This window comes from Ctenopharyngodon idella, chromosome 5 (assembly GCF_019924925.1).
Source record: "Ctenopharyngodon idella isolate HZGC_01 chromosome 5, HZGC01, whole genome shotgun sequence".
Taxonomy (NCBI): domain Eukaryota; kingdom Metazoa; phylum Chordata; class Actinopteri; order Cypriniformes; family Xenocyprididae; genus Ctenopharyngodon; species Ctenopharyngodon idella.
In genome coordinates, this window is record NC_067224.1 from 39,892,722 (window position 1) to 39,909,090 (window position 16,369).

The window sequence follows — 16,369 nt, forward strand, 5'->3', positions numbered from 1 at the left end:
ATAAATCTGATCATCAATTCCTGCATTATATGCAAATTTAATGGAGTTCACGTCAACGAAAGAAACAGATATTCACCACATATCATCAGCTAATTTTTAAGATCAGAGACCACAATAAGAGAAAGAATGGCATCGGCACTGTGAAATCATTTAGTCTCATAAATTAACATGTCGTATAGCCTATAACACACTCTCACACCTTTATTTTTTAACATTTTGACAGTATTCAAAGTGAAAGTAAAAAGTGACGGAGCTGTCTGACGCTGCATTAACGATTCTCTCAATGACGAATTTCAACATAATATGCTGATAACGGTATATATTGTCTTAATTTATTCCATTATTTCTCTTGTGGCCCGTACATATAGTGAAACAAATGAGAAGAATATTATTTCGTGTTAAACAGCTTGTTTTTTAAAGTCGGTGCATGAAGCTGCTCTTAATTTCCATTGATGACTGCAGTGTTAAGAAATATTATAGACTGTTAATAATTTTAATTATAGGCCTATAATTCATTGTATAATAGACCTAAAAATGTTTAAAACATTTTCACCGATGAGCTAATAGCCTAAACTTTTATTATCCTCACAGCACGTCAGTTATGCGGTGATGCAAATTTATTATAATATTAATTTCATAATGAAAGTAGCCTAAACTAATAGTAATAATAATAGACTAGAAGAATGTAACAGGCCTACATCAATTGGAAATGCCAAATCCTCTTAATATTGCCAATATTGGATGCTTTTGACAATATCTCTGGCTATCGTCGATACATGATCACCGTCTGTTGACATAACCCGGGTTATCGCGGGGCCCCCCAACATGCGTGCCCTGTGTGCCCGTCCGCTACGCCACTGGTACAATCTCCACAATGGGGCTGAAACGCGCGTCTGTGCACGAGCCGTCGTCACTGACAACAGCGGCAACGAGCACTCAGTGTGACTTCAAAAGCAACATGTTTCAACGTCAGATCGCCTTTTATTTAACACAAACGAACGAAATGAATACTATGCCAGTCAACTAGAGATGTTTTGTTTGTTATAGGTATGTCTGTATCGTGAAATGTAAAAAAAACCCCTCACTTTTCAATGACGCAGGAGGGAATATCTGATCTGTCAGCTTACACAGCAGGCGCAAACGCACATATCCGATTCATATCTGATTTATTTCCACATATGAATGAGGCCCAAGACCTCAGATGGTTGCGTAAGATAAGAGAGACATCCAAAATGTTGGGGTCCTCCAGGACCAGGGTTGGAAACCATGTTAGATGATTGAAATGTAACTGAGAACTTCATTAGTCTATTTATGAGCAATGAAAGCTCATCTGCTTTTGAGCAGTAAAAGTTTCATGGGAAAATCACAAATAAGGTGTCTGTCATATCTCTATTATTTCTCAAACAGCAGTTTAAATAGAGGTGATATTTATTCCTATCTTTACTTCTCTTAAATAATTTTACAAGAAATATCTGAGGCAAAGATGATACCTAAATTAAATATAACTAAAAACAACATTAGATCTCCACTGAGCTATGAAAGAGCAATTTTTGAGCAATAAGAGAGGAGAGAAAAACTACAGTGAGAAGAGAACAGTGGAGAAATGAGATGAGAGATGTATTGAGCTGTTATTGTGCTGTGTCTTGCTCTCTGAGGGGAGAGACGGTCATTAATCACAACACAGATGCACCGAGAACCTCCAGAGATCACAAACTCCACAGAGACACACACACATACACACACACACATACTTGTATATGTGGTTTACGGGGACTCTTCATAGACGTAATGGTTTTTATACTGTACAAACTGTATATTCTGTCCTCCTACACTAACCCTACCCCTAAACCTACCCATCACAGAAAACTGTCTGCATTTTTACACATTCAAAAAACATCATTTTGTATGATTCATTAGCTGTTTTGCTCATGGGAACCAAAAAATGTCCTCACTACATTTGGTCCTCACAACGTATGCTTTACCAGGTACACACACACACACACACACACACACAGCTCTGTGTGTATGTAACCCTTCATATCACCATTCTTATTTGTTATATTAATTGTCTACAGGCACTAGCTTTAAGAAAGCGTCTGTTAAAGCAAATGACTGGAAATATACATGAATAGAGGAACTATATATTGTTTTGGAGGAAGAATCCCTTCAAGGCCTCATATTATTTTTCCTTGATCTCTTGAAATGAAATAGTTTGTTCTATATGATCACATTCTTTCAGAACTCAAAATTCCAGAAAGAACATATTGAAGCTAAAATGCTATGGATTGTTTTATGAATCTGTCACAATATAATGGCTGTGCAAACTATATTGCAGCCTGTCATTCATTTCACATGCAAAGAAGCCGTCGACATATGAAACTCTTAAAGGTACAGTAGCACATTGATTTTTAAGTGTCAGAGAAATCGTGTTCATGAAAAATTGCAATATAATATAAATGCATATAATGTAATACTAATTGTGAAATGTACTCAAATAGCCTGATCAAATGGTATGGTTGGGTTTATGAATGGATAGAGGGATGAAAAAAACATAAAGGGAGAGTGAAAAAACGAGAGAGCAGGAGAATGAAAGCGTGCTGAGATAAATGACAGCTGCAGACAGCAGGGCCAGATTTGCGGTTACGGGTCATCATGGAGATCAGGTGTGTTTAGTGTGTGCGATTGGTCCCTTGAGTCCTGCATAATGAACACACACTTCCCCATGGCCGCCACATGTTAAAGAACTTCAGCGCTCACACACACATAAATACTGAAACACTCAGGAAAACACTTCCTCCTGACCTTTGTCCTTGTTTGAGAGCTTAAACACACCTCCCTCTCTCTATCTCTCTCTCTCTCTCTCTCTCTCTCTCACACACACTCAACTTTGCTCTTTAAAATAAAGCTTCTTTAATGGTACTTTGAGGCACTTTAGGTTCAGTAAAGAACCCAGTTCATATAAAAGAAAAAATAAAAAACAAACCATTTTTGGCTCTGTCAAGATTGGTTATTGGTACAGTTAATGTTTTAGAGTTTACATTATTTCCTCCATATAAAATGTGTAAAGCTGTCTAAATCATTGGTTTATTGTTTAGGTGATAGTACTGCACTGCAACAAAAGATTTCTTAGTAAGTTTTAAATAATGAAAAAATCTTTAAAATAAGATGAATTCACCTGAGAAGCAACACTGCATAAATCTACCAGTACATTACATATTAGGTAGTAAAGCATGATCAGTGTTGGGGGTAACACATTACAAGTAACATGAGTTACATAATCAGATTACTTTTTTCATGTAACTAGCAAAGTAACGAATTACAGCAAAATATCACAGTTACTTTTTCAAAGTTACTTTGTTTTCCCATTTATTTACACTCTTTTTTTATTGCTAAAGTAAAAGTTTTCTCCTGTATCCTACTCTTCTGCAATCCAGAGTGGCCGCACAGCTGAAAGGTTAGTTTGAGCTGCGCCCTCTACTGTACAGGTGTGAATTTGCATTTGCTTCAGCCTGAGGATTATTCATTTCACTTTTGGTGTGAAAGAGCCTTTACAGCAGAGACGGCCTTTGCAATTCGGAGGCCCATTTCAAAAAACAGTTGGAGGCAAAGAGACAAAAACATTGTATGCAATGCGACTGTTATTATTTTATTATCTTTATGTTTTTTTTTTTTACTTTATTATCTCTGTTATATTTAACAAAGTTATCACATATTTCACTCATAATAGTCTATTTTTTAAATGCATTCTACGTATCAATAGGGGCTTTCACACCAGAGGAACCTTTTCATAGTTCCTAGAACTATTGTCTGAAGTACCCGGATTTTGGCGTGTTCGCACCGCAGGAACTAGGAACGATTTTAGTTCTAGGAACTCCTTTTAGGGGGAACTAAATTAGCTCCTACTTCAGAGTAGGGTCTAAACCAGTACTATAGGAACTATCAGTGACGTGAGTGTAGGTTGATTAGCCAAACGCATATCAAACACCGGCACCCAGGCATTTTTAAAAAGCCGTGTAAACATATTTACTTCATGAATGTGTTAAAACAGCGATAACGGCATTTACCTGTTGTCTGCAGGGTTGTGTTCTTTTCTCCGTCACGATGATATGTACTGAAAGTTGTCATAAGAGATTTTGTCTCTTAGCCCCTTAGCACTTTTTGCTCTTTCAGTCGCGTAAATTATGCATTTTCATTCCACCTCCGTTATCACAAAACCCACAACACACAACAAACACAGCTCCGATCACGGCATCCTCCATTCACCGGTTTTGAACATTTGTAAATGCTGTGCTTAAAGACGCTGCTGTTAGCCGCTTCATAGTTTCTATTCCCGGTGCGAATGCAACCAGGAACATGGCCTGGGGGAGAAATTAATTCTCTGGGAAATATCCTAATGGCTAGTTCCTATAACTGAGTTCTTAGAACTATTCGGTGCGAAAGCCCCTTATGGTACTTTTAAATATGAAACCAAAACCACCAGTAGGTGGCGGCAAATCATTGTCTTAACGACGTCATTGTCTTAGACTGATTCGATCAAAACGAGGATTCATTTAGTAACAAAACATCACTGTGTTGCTTGGAGACTCACAGTGGCTGTACTGTGCATTTTTTGGAAGTATTTTCGTTGGCAAAATAGAGCAAAAACAGACAATATTCTGATACTAAATTGTAAGTCACCTAATATTAACTTATTGTTTACTGAACTGTTGTATAAAATTGATATCACATTTACAGTCATGCTGATATTCGGGAAAACAGCACTGTTGCTCATGTGGTATTGCTTAACTAGCTACATCCTTTATAAATATTAAGCACTCATATAGGGAAATTTTTTGCCCCATATCTTAAATTTTGGGGGCATTTGTATTAATTTTGGTGGCATTTTTTCTCCAAGCCTCCTGGTATGTGTGGCATGATGTTGAGGGGCAGGGCTCTTTTTCTAGCGCAAATGGAGGCCCCTTCTGTTGTGAGGCCTGTTTCAAGTGAACTGCTTTTCAGTTGCCAAAAATAGACCTTTTTTTTTTTTTAACAAACAATCAAGTCAAGCCCAGGTGAGAAAAAGTAAGAAAAAAGTAATAAAAAAAAATCTGCCCGTGCAGTACGACAAAATAGACTTGTGTTAAAGATACAGTACATTCCCTGAAAACAAGTCTTCTTATACAGTTATCCAATGGTAGAACCTGTTTGGTAACTAATATTTCATACAAGTCATATTTATACATAAATTACAACAGGTTCAAGCCATATTCAAATGATACTGGTCAACAGACACATGGATACAGATATAAATTTATGACTTTGACCTGGCATGTGCGTGCATACAAGTCAAAATGTGTGTGTCAGCATGTGTACTGCATTAACTCAACTCGGACACAATAACTCACTCCATCTCTAGATGCATTTTCGAAATTTACACACACGCTGACACATTACGAACATACAGAACATCGGCACATTTAATTAATGGCGTTCCATAAAAGTCTGTTACCGTAAACAATCTCCATCTTCATTAGCATAAAACACAGTAAAGTGCTTTTGCGCTGAGCTAATGAAGGAGATATTAATTCCTTTAACTGTGAGGCTGCAGAAGCATCAAACACGCTGCTGGAAGCTGTTTTGCAGCTTTTTGTTGAACGTGTGTGTGGAACAGCGCTGAGGAGAAGCTAAAACAAGCAAGGCTGCTAACTTAACTACATCTGTCAGTAGTGTGACAGCAGCTTAGCTGTTTTCAAATAGTGCAGCTTCTCTGCTAACAAGCTTTTCCCCATCAAGTAGCAGTGTAAAGCATGCAGTTACATTATATTCTCCCATCACAGATCCATAATAACAGAGTCATAACCACCATAGACACTGGAAAAGTAATTACCAACCAAAAACCTAACCCTAAAACACTATATTATTTTAACCCCGACACAGTAAGTTAGGTAAGTGGAGACCGGGGCTAGTTGTCGCACGGAGAAGTTGTTACCAGTCAACTGTCCAATTACACAAACATGTGTTACTTTAAAACATCAAAACAACCTTAAAATATATATTTTTTATCTAAACAGTCTATAATTTATCTAAACAATCTATAATATGAATTCTAATTAAATAATTACTTTTTGTGAATTTTGTAGTCCAAACTAACGTTGACACAGTATCATTGGGGCAAGTTGTCACATGTGTTTTATATATTGTAATTACATGCAATTTATGTTTAAAATTTATGTTAGCCAAAACAATGGTCTAATGTTTTAATGTTTTATATAGTTTTGAATTTCATATTTTTTATTGTGCTGAAACACTATTAGTCTGTTTAACGGCAGGTTTCCATTGTAAACAAACAAACAAACAAACAAAAAAAAACCCCCATATAGTGTGACAACATGCCCCGCTATGGCATGCTATAAAGAAAGCTTGTGTTCAATGAGCTGTATCATTTTGTTCTGGGCAATAAAAGTGGAAATGACTTTAGGAAGAACACTGAAATTGACTTTCAAATATACATTTACCCTGAGAAATATTCACTTCAATAAAAAGTGTGAAAAACAAACTCCGGTTTCCGCAAGTAAGAGAATGCATAGAGCATTTTAGATAAAAGAAGAAAAAAAAGCTTGAAATTTTAAATTAATTAAAGCAAATGTATATAAAATTAATTTTTAAATCTATATAACCTGTAGTGACATGCAAACTACTTGATATTCATTTTAAAACTACACATGCACATACTGTGTATATTTACATAGTATTTATTTTAGTTTATATATATATATATACCAATTACCAATTCCAAACATTTAAACTGTATGCATATATTAAGTTATACCTGAACTCAAATAAGACTAAGTTTAGTATTTGTGATTTTCTGGTAATTACTGCTACTGCAGTTTAAATGACTTTATTATTACTTTAAATTATGAGTGTAGCTTAGAAAGCCACAGTTACACAGCAGCTTCAACAACATTAGTATGAAATACAGTTTGAGTCTCAATAGTATGTGTGTGTGTGTGTGTGTGTGTGTGTGTGTGTTTTTATGTGCGTCTCTAGAGTGTTTCAAGTGTATCTGCATATGCGTTTCCCACTGCGTTCTAATGGCTTCTGCAGATTTTACGGATGTTATGAATAGCACACCATTCATCGTACAAATACAGCTCCCTCAGTATATAAACTCCAGCCACTGTATTACGCTTTACACGTGTGTGTGTGTGTGTGTGTCAGAGGGCAAGAATATAATTGTGACTGTATAAAGTGGAGGTCTTTGTCTGTAACTATGGCCTACCGGTTTGTCCAGGTTAACTGCTATGTATATTTTCTATCTCCATGGAAACAGTGTGATTTTTAACGAGGGCTCTGTGATTGGCCGAGTCTCGCTTTCTGCTCAACCACACTGTTATTTTAAACCGTTCTGGCTCCACAATGGCTGTGGCTCACGCTGTGGGTGTTCAAAAAGTACGCCCGGTCAACAGAGAGGTCAGCCAATTGCATTGTTCAGAAAAAGCAAATGATATCTACATGAAAATGTAGATCCTGACCAGGTCGTGGTATTCCCAGCACCCTCCGGGAACATCCAGGGACGTTGCGAGGGTTTTTTAGTCTAGACGGAGTCAGCGAGCGGAACAGAGAGATATAGCAGCACTTGGTGGAATTCACATGGCTCTTCTTCACATCTCAACTTCGGCCAGAATGTGTGTGTGTTTTCGCCGTATGTGTGCGTGCAAGTGTGTGTGAAATGTCCTCTGGGAGCCGCAGCTGTCGTTTACGGGTCTTCTGGGAAACCTCGACCTCTGGGTCAAAGTCAGGAGCAGAAAGATCTCTGACGGCTCCCAACGCACATATGATGACAGACAAACTCAACATGCGCACAAATACACATAACTACAGCATACAGTAATGGTCTACAGTTTGGATAGAATAGAATAATAGGAAAGTCATCAAAACTATGAAACTGCACAGATGGACACATGAGAATGATGTCTATATATATATATATATATATATATATATATATATATATACACACACACACACACATATATATATAATTGTTTAACAAGTAATTATGAAAGATAATTTTATTAATTTAACGCCTGATGTTTTTGTGTACTATCTGGCTCAACTCATCCTTTTCAGTTTTTTTATATATATATATATATATATATATATACTGTAATTATAATTATTTATATAATTAAATTATAAAATTAATTATAAAAGTAATTATATTATAAAGGTTTTCTGTACTATCCAGTTCAAGTAATTTTTTTATATATTTTATTATTAAAATGATAAAAAAATCATAAAATAATAATTAAAAAAAAAAAGAATTATATAAGTAATAATTTTATTAATTTTTTTATTAAAAAATAAAAAAAATGATAATTTAAACACTATAAATTAAATAAATAAAAATAATTATAACCTTATTAAATAAAATTATAATATAAAAAATAAAAATATATATTCAAATAATTAAAAATTATACAATTAATTAAAATGATAAAGGTATATATTTACAGGCATTTATAATTAATATTTATTAATACAATTAAGAATTTAAGCAGGAGCCTTTATATCCAAAAGTGTTTAAATTATGCAAAACACGTGTTTAAACTTTTAATCACTATTATATATTAATGCATAAACACATCACAGCATGTTAAGGCAGTAAATCGGACAGTCATATAAGTGTGTTATTCTGTCCTCCATTTATACTTTCACACTTCTTCTCAATTTTTAGATAGTTCATAAGACCTTGCAGTTCAATGGAACATGGTCTGCCTGTGCCCATTCAGACACTTAAGTCACACAAAAATGTTACTGCAAAAAAAATCAAGTGAAATCTGCACTCAAATGATGTTCACACACTTTTCTCAGAACTAACTTCAAGCTTTTTCAATGATATTTAACCAGCAAGGTGATTTTTCATGGATGTATGAAGTCAGTTCTCCTCAAGTTCACACAGGTGATTTATGAACATGCACCACAAAGTTTGACAACCACAAAGTGTCCAAGATATTTTGTCTTCATTTTGAACAACACATTCACTGTTTCATATTTTTAAACCTAAAAAGCTTCACTTTGTAAAATGAAGAGAATAATAATAGAGAATAACTCCCGCTGGAGGGGCTTTCTCCAGGCTCAAACAGCAACATTACACACTAAAGAAAGTAGAAAATTTAAATGGCATAATAGGTCCTCTTTAGTATGTTTTACATTTACATTTATGCATTTAGCTTACGCTTTTATCCAAAGCAACATACAAAAGAGGAACAAAAGCAATTTGTCAAAGAGCCAACAATATCCGTAATATACAATGCCAGGTTTATTAGACGGCTAGATTTGGAAGATTAGAAATTAATTAGTACATTTTAAATACTAATTTTATAATTAAATCATGTACTAATTAAATCAGTACGTAACACTTTACAACAATGATTCATTTCTTAACATTAGTTAATTACATTAGTTAACATTAACTAGCAATGAATCATACTTCCACAGCATTTATTAATCTTAATGTTAATTTCAATATTTACTAATATATTAAAATCAAAAGTTATATCTGTTCAGTCCTTCCAGGATTTTTTTCTGATTTTTGCAGCCTAAAATGACTGAATTTGCGGCGGCTTTTCTCAAAATTTGCGGCAATATTTACAGCATGTTTTCATGGTTTACACAGAGATCATCGCCCCCAGTGGTGAAACATTGAAATTTTGAAACGTTTCGAAACACTTATGACGTAACAAAGCCTTGTTTACTAAAATCATGTGACTTTGGCAGTTTGATTCATGCTCCGAACCACTGATTCGAAACAAAAGATTCGTAAAGCTTAGAAGCTTCATGAAGCAGTGTTTTGAAATCACCCAACACTAGATATTGTTGAATAAAGTCATTATTTTGTTTTTTTGGTGCACAAAAAGTATTCTCGTCACTTCATAACATTAGGGTTGTACGACTGTAGTCACATGAACTGTTTTAAATATGTCTTTAGTAGCTTTCTGGGCACTGAAAGTGTTAATTATCTTGCTGTCAATGGAGGCCTCACTGAGCCATCAGATTTTATCAAAAATATCTTAACTTGTGTTCCGAAGATGAACGAAGGTCTTACGGGTGTGGAACGACATGAGGGTGAGTAATAAATGACAGAATTTTCATTTTTGGGTGAACTAACCCTATAAGTTCTAAGGTGGCACCAGCCCCTGATTTGGCAGTGCTGTGAGGACTGACAGAAAAGCACTGAGCTTGAGTTGAGATGCAGATAATATTAACATTTTTTTTTTTTTTTATTATTAATAAATATTAAAAATATATACTAGGGTGTGGAAATGGCTAATAAGCCAATAAGTGCTCCTCTGCAGCATCTACTACAGTGGTAATTTATTCTTTTTATTTCTAAATAAGTGTTTGCTTTCCTACATCATGAAACCCTTGGAACTATGAAGTATGAACAAATAATGTTTTGGACATCACATTAAAAATAACATTCAAACTGGGCAATAATTAAAGCTTTGAAGTGCTGGGAAAAGTTGTGTGAAGCACTTAAAAGCACTCGAAAACATTAGACCATTTCTGCCACAAGTTATTTCTGTTAGTGTCACAATGTTTCTCATGGTTTCCAGATTACCCGTGCGCTGGGAAGAAACCGCTTGAATTCACCACAGAATTAATAACATCGCTGTGAAACCTTGTGAGAAGCATTTAGGTTAAATTCGTCGCAGAATTTTCTGTTAAACCACAGATATCAGATCAAATATCAGATATCACATCAGATCAAACAGTAAATTCTGCGACGAATGTGAAGAAGATTTCACAGCGGTGAATTTAATTCTGCGGTGAATTCAAGCGGTTTCTTCTCAGCGCACGTGTAGAAATGTTGTTGTGTGATCGAGATGGGCTGCTCTGAACTCCAGTCGCGACGCGTTGTCTATTATTGGTCCGAGCTGCGCAGCTCAATCGAGTTGACTAAATGCATGTTGCGATGACGTCACGGGACACGTCTAAGCCCAAAATCTGCGGAAAATCTGCGGCAATTAAGAAAAAATGCAAGATCCTCTGATTACTGCGGAGTTTACTTGATTTTGCGATAAATTCAGCGATCGCAGAATCGCGAAATCCTGGAGGGACTGTCTGTTAACATTAGTTAATGCACTATGAACTAACATGAACAAGCAATGAACAATTATATTTTTATTAACAGTAACAAAGATATATATTGCTCATTGTTAGTTAATGCATAAACAAATAATAACAAATAGGAACTTATTGTAAAGTGTTACCAATTTATGTACTAACTTTATAATTAAATATTTATATAATTTTGCATAATTTGATATTTAATTATAAAAAAAAATGTTTGACAGCTGGCGACACAGGATAGAGCTTGACATTTATCCCTATAGGCAAAGATGATCTGTACAGTATTGACACACGTGAAGCGCGCGTGTGTGTGTGAGTACGTACCTCAGCAGGCGGTATGCCCTCGGGTGGGCGGCACTGCAGCAGCACTTCCTGTTCGAGTGACACTTCCTTCCCCAAGGGCTCCTGTTCAAACGTCTTCCTCAAGACTGAGGAGAACGGAGACAGAGAGGAGACTCATTTACTCACATTTCATTAGTCACCTGACATTTTATTTTGTCTTTTTTCTCTAAAACTTCCGGCTTATTTCCAGGTTCAACAGATTTGCTAATAACAAACAAGTGTAGAATTTATTAACGCACTGAATTTCATCTGTGTCTGTGTAGTGTGTGATTGGTTTCATCACATAGGTGAAGAGTACAGCTCACAGGACGTGTGAATGACGCTGTCATCTGACATATTCTCAGGTCAAAGCATGACCTGTGCTACTCGTTCGCTGTATTCTCATAATGTTCACATGCGGGTGTGAATATCTATTTTCCCCGTTGGTTTCTGTGTCTTTCCAGGCTCACATGTGTTGCGTGTGTGTGAGTGAGTGGGTGTTTAACACTTGAGATCTCGCGGACAGAAGGCCAAACTCATCTAGTCTTCCTTGTATCCCTCTAACACCTCATGTGTGAACCTGTGAATTGTAAATGCAGAGATGTGTGAGAAACGTCTTTCTTTCTGTTGCTCTGTGATGTTACTGTGTATATGATGTATATAATAAAAATGATTGAGAACATGACCATTTGTTACCTTGACCACTTTTAACTACATTTTACTGGACATTTTGCATAAAACATTCTGAATCTGCTTCGCAACAATGTACCTGTAGTTGAAATGATGGTTCCTTTGAGCTATTTCACTGTCAAAACACTGTAAAAATAATGATATAAAGAAATATAATTTTAGCTATTTCACCCAGAGCTGCTGCTCACCCTGAACCTTCAATTGTCTCCACTGTGATTTCTCCATTCAACTGGACATAAAACACACACGGCCGCATAAGAAAAATATCTTCAGCCTGTCTAGCTTTTTACTACTATGCTCATTCAGACACACACACATACACACAAACTGTGCATGTCTGTTTTCCTTCACATTACTGATCGAGGTAATGGGCAAATAAATCAAGTCTGAGAGGGCGGGTGTGTCCGTGCGAGTGTGTGCGGGTACGGTAATGCATTCAACTCATAGTTTTAGTGCTCTACATTGCTACAGCAACAAATCTTAAACAGCATTAATATCCTGAAAAGAGCTGAAGCCACACACACACACACACACACCTGTATAACAGCACTCCTATTTCATTCATAATTATAATGTCTCGACTTCAGCAACAAACACAAGCTGCCACTGACCGCAGTCCCTCAACTAATCACATATAATGTCCAGCGGAATTTAAAATCACTACAGTAATCAAATGCTACATCTATCACTATACACTGTCCCTAAACTAACAATAAATAATATACTGTACTAACTAAATGTATAATATTCATCACTAAACATAACCATTTAACTTATAATACTGTATATAAAATATGCAATATTTAAGGTCATTAACTAATCAAATATAACATCTATGACTATACATAGTTCCTAAACTAATAATATATAAAATACTTAACCTGCTGCTCGCGTGGCGGTCAAATATTACCTTTTTTTTTTTTTCAGATCAATGAAATTAATAATTTGATGATGTTTTTTATTTTCTATTTATATATGTTTTCCAAAACATGGTTTACTGCAAAACTGTGGGAAAAGTTGTGTTCCAAATTTGAGGTTGATATCTCAAAAAATGAGCTTACAGTAAGATTTTGTTTGGGTGCAGTACCAAACGTTTCCACTAGATGAAATTCAATGGTCCTATTTTTTCCAGGAGCATTTAACCTTTTTGAATCACGTCCATCGCTGCGTCTGAAATCACATACTGTAGGAGTAGGTAATACATTTTAATTTGAACTTCGAAAGAGTTAAAAAATTGTGGAATGTGGGTGGTATGAATGAAATTCGGATGTGCTACAGTACATCCGCCATGTTACTTTCACGTGAGTCAGTCCTACCAGAGTCAGTTTGGTCGAGAAGCGTCTCGCTGCAGCCTGCGGTGGACGTCCAACACGGCCCACATCCAAGTGTGACGTCAGAAGCCATGCCCGTGCTGCCCTGCAGCTGATTTTATTGGTCATGTCAATCACAGTATTATAGCCTATTCCCTACACCAAACACTGATCCCTAAACCTACCCGTCACTATAACCTTAACAAATGAAATTAGCCGCATTCGCAAGAAATTAGCTGGATTTCTGGTGAAGTGGTTTGGGGGAAAAATCACTCTTATCCTCATTAACTCTGAACATCGAGAAGACCTAACTCTCACTTCTTTATCATTTACTTATTATATTTGTCGTTTTTGACAGATCGCACTGAAAGCCACCTAAAACCTACCTTTACACCTGAAACACTCAAAACCTACCCTTATGCCTGAAACGCACCTAAAACCTACCTGAAACACTCAAAACCTACCATTACGCTTGAAAACCCTTGCAATCAGAAACCTACATACAACAAATAGGGGTTTCCAGGGTGACACAGGATGGGGAGTCTTCACAGATATATCATGTCATGAGTCTTTGGGTAAACTAACAGACTGCAAAGCTGAACTGACAGACCTGACCCAGTAAAGCAATGAATTAATCGTTTCTGTTTCTCATTATTTGGCCTTTTTCTTATTCTAAATGTGATAAACGTTGCGTAAGTTGACGTGTGGGGAATTTGGCCTATTATCATGTAACATTTTAATTATATTCTGCTGAAATGAACGAAATGACTTGAAAAAAGATGTATTTGTTTTGATGAACGACATTCAAAGATCCGAGTCAGTAAAATGATCTAAACTTCCTATCACGGGTGTGGCTTCTGATGTCACACTTGGATGTGGGCGGAGTTGGATGCAGCAAGCCCTACTTGGTTGCGTTGCTTCACTGATATTCATGAATTCTCTCCCGTGGCCTCATGGGATAGTAGATCTATAGTAGTCCAGTGAATGCGCACTTCAGAATCTCACCAGAAGTAGTGGGTGATCCGCAGACTTTTCGCCGACTGTTTTTCGAATACTATGCATTCAGAGATACTACTCAGTTGACATACTGTTTTTCGCATACTATATAGTACGGAAGGTTTCGATTTTGGACCCAGTGCACACAGTTGTGTGTGTGTGTGTGTGTGTGTGTGTGTGTGTGTATGTGTATGTGTAAAACGTAAAAAGAGCACCAGAGGGTTAAAGTCACTAAACCAATCAAATATAGCATCTATCAATACACACAGTCCCTAATTCAGTAATGTATAAAATATGAAATATTTGAAGTCACTAAATTAATCAAATATATCATTTATCACTACTCATTTATCCTTTAAATAACAATAAATAATAGAATGTCACTGATATAATTATATATAACTTTTATCATTAAACATAACCTCTAAACTAATAATACATACTGTAACATATACAATATTCAAGGTCATTAACTAATCAAATACAACATTCACATTGACACTAATAATGTGTAAAATATTTAGTCACACTATTACTAAACTAAACAAATATAACATCTATCACTACACACAGTCCCTAAACTAATAATATGTGAAATATACAATATTTTGCCAGTATAACATATATCACTATTGCCATGATTGTCTTATTTTCTTGTCTTGTTTAGTTTGGTTTTCCTTTGTCACTGTTTTACTTGAGTTCTAGTTCATCTATGAATACTAATTAGTTTCTCACCTGTTCCTAGTTTTGATAATGCGCCGTGTCTCTGTGTATATAAACCCTTATTTTTCCAACGACTGTGAATGTGACATGTCTTAAAATACTAAAATATAACATTTGAATAACATTCTCTCTATAATGCAAAAATATCATGAACTTTCCAACGCAGACCACGCTCACAACGACCTGAAGATTCAAGCATCCATCACGATCTAAAAAAAAAAACTGCATAAAAGAGGTGTGCTCGTGATCCATATGAACCCATCAACTCCACTGACACACACACGCATACACACACACACACACACTGGACAGTGCTTGTGTGTCAGAAACTCACATGAATTTATTTGGGCACTAAATTTGTGGTCGGCGGTGAATCAGTGTGATAATCTATCATCTTGTTCAATCTTCCTGTCATGTTCTCTCTCTCTGTGATAGCGGCCGTATGTCTGTGGAGTGTGTTTTTGTGCGAGTGTGTTTGTATCTTTGTGTGTGTTGGCGTGTGAAAAAGAGAAATTTCTGCCCTGCTCAATCACCCATAAAATAACCCAGCTGAGAGTTCCCACAATGCCCCTCTGCTCACACTATGATTGAATGAGTCAACACATACACAAACACCTACTATGTAAATATATCTACATATCTGGGGACTTTCTATTCACATCTACTGTTTTTAATATAAGCTATCTATAGCACTGATTCAAAATAAGCTCATTATAATCACTCTAGACTAACCTCTATCTATCTATCTATCTATCTATCTATCTATCTATCTATCTGTCTGTCCATCAATCCATCCTTCCTTACATCCATCCATCTGTCTATCTATCCATCCGTCCATCTATCTATCTATCTATCTATCTATCTATCTATCTATCTATCTGTCCATCCATCCATCGGTCTGTCCGTCCTTCCTTCCTTCCTTCCTTCCATCATCCATCCATCCATCCATCCATCCATCCATCCATCTATTCGTCTGTCCGTCCGCCGTCTGTCCTTCTATCCATCCATTCATCCATCCATTCATCCTTCCTTCCATCATCTATCTATCTATCTATCTATCTATCTATCTATCTATCTATCCGTCAATCCGTCCGTCCTTCCATCTATCCATCCATCCATCCATCAATCTGTCCTTCCTTCCATTCATCTATCTGTCTATCTATCCATCTGTCCATCTATCCATCTATGTATGTATCTATCTGTCCATCCAT

At 36.1% G+C, this 16,369-nt stretch overlaps 1 protein-coding gene across 2 annotated transcripts in view; it reads right to left on the minus strand.

The window, feature by feature from the left end:
- Positions 1-16,369, minus strand: part of unc5ca (unc-5 netrin receptor Ca) — a 169,592-nt gene that overhangs the window by 72,548 nt on the left and 80,675 nt on the right. For both annotated transcript variants that reach the window (XM_051894005.1, XM_051894006.1), the window contains exon 4: positions 11,443-11,546. In XM_051894005.1, coding sequence (XP_051749965.1) covers positions 11,443-11,546 — 104 coding nt within the window. The remainder of the gene's footprint in view (positions 1-11,442; positions 11,547-16,369) is intronic.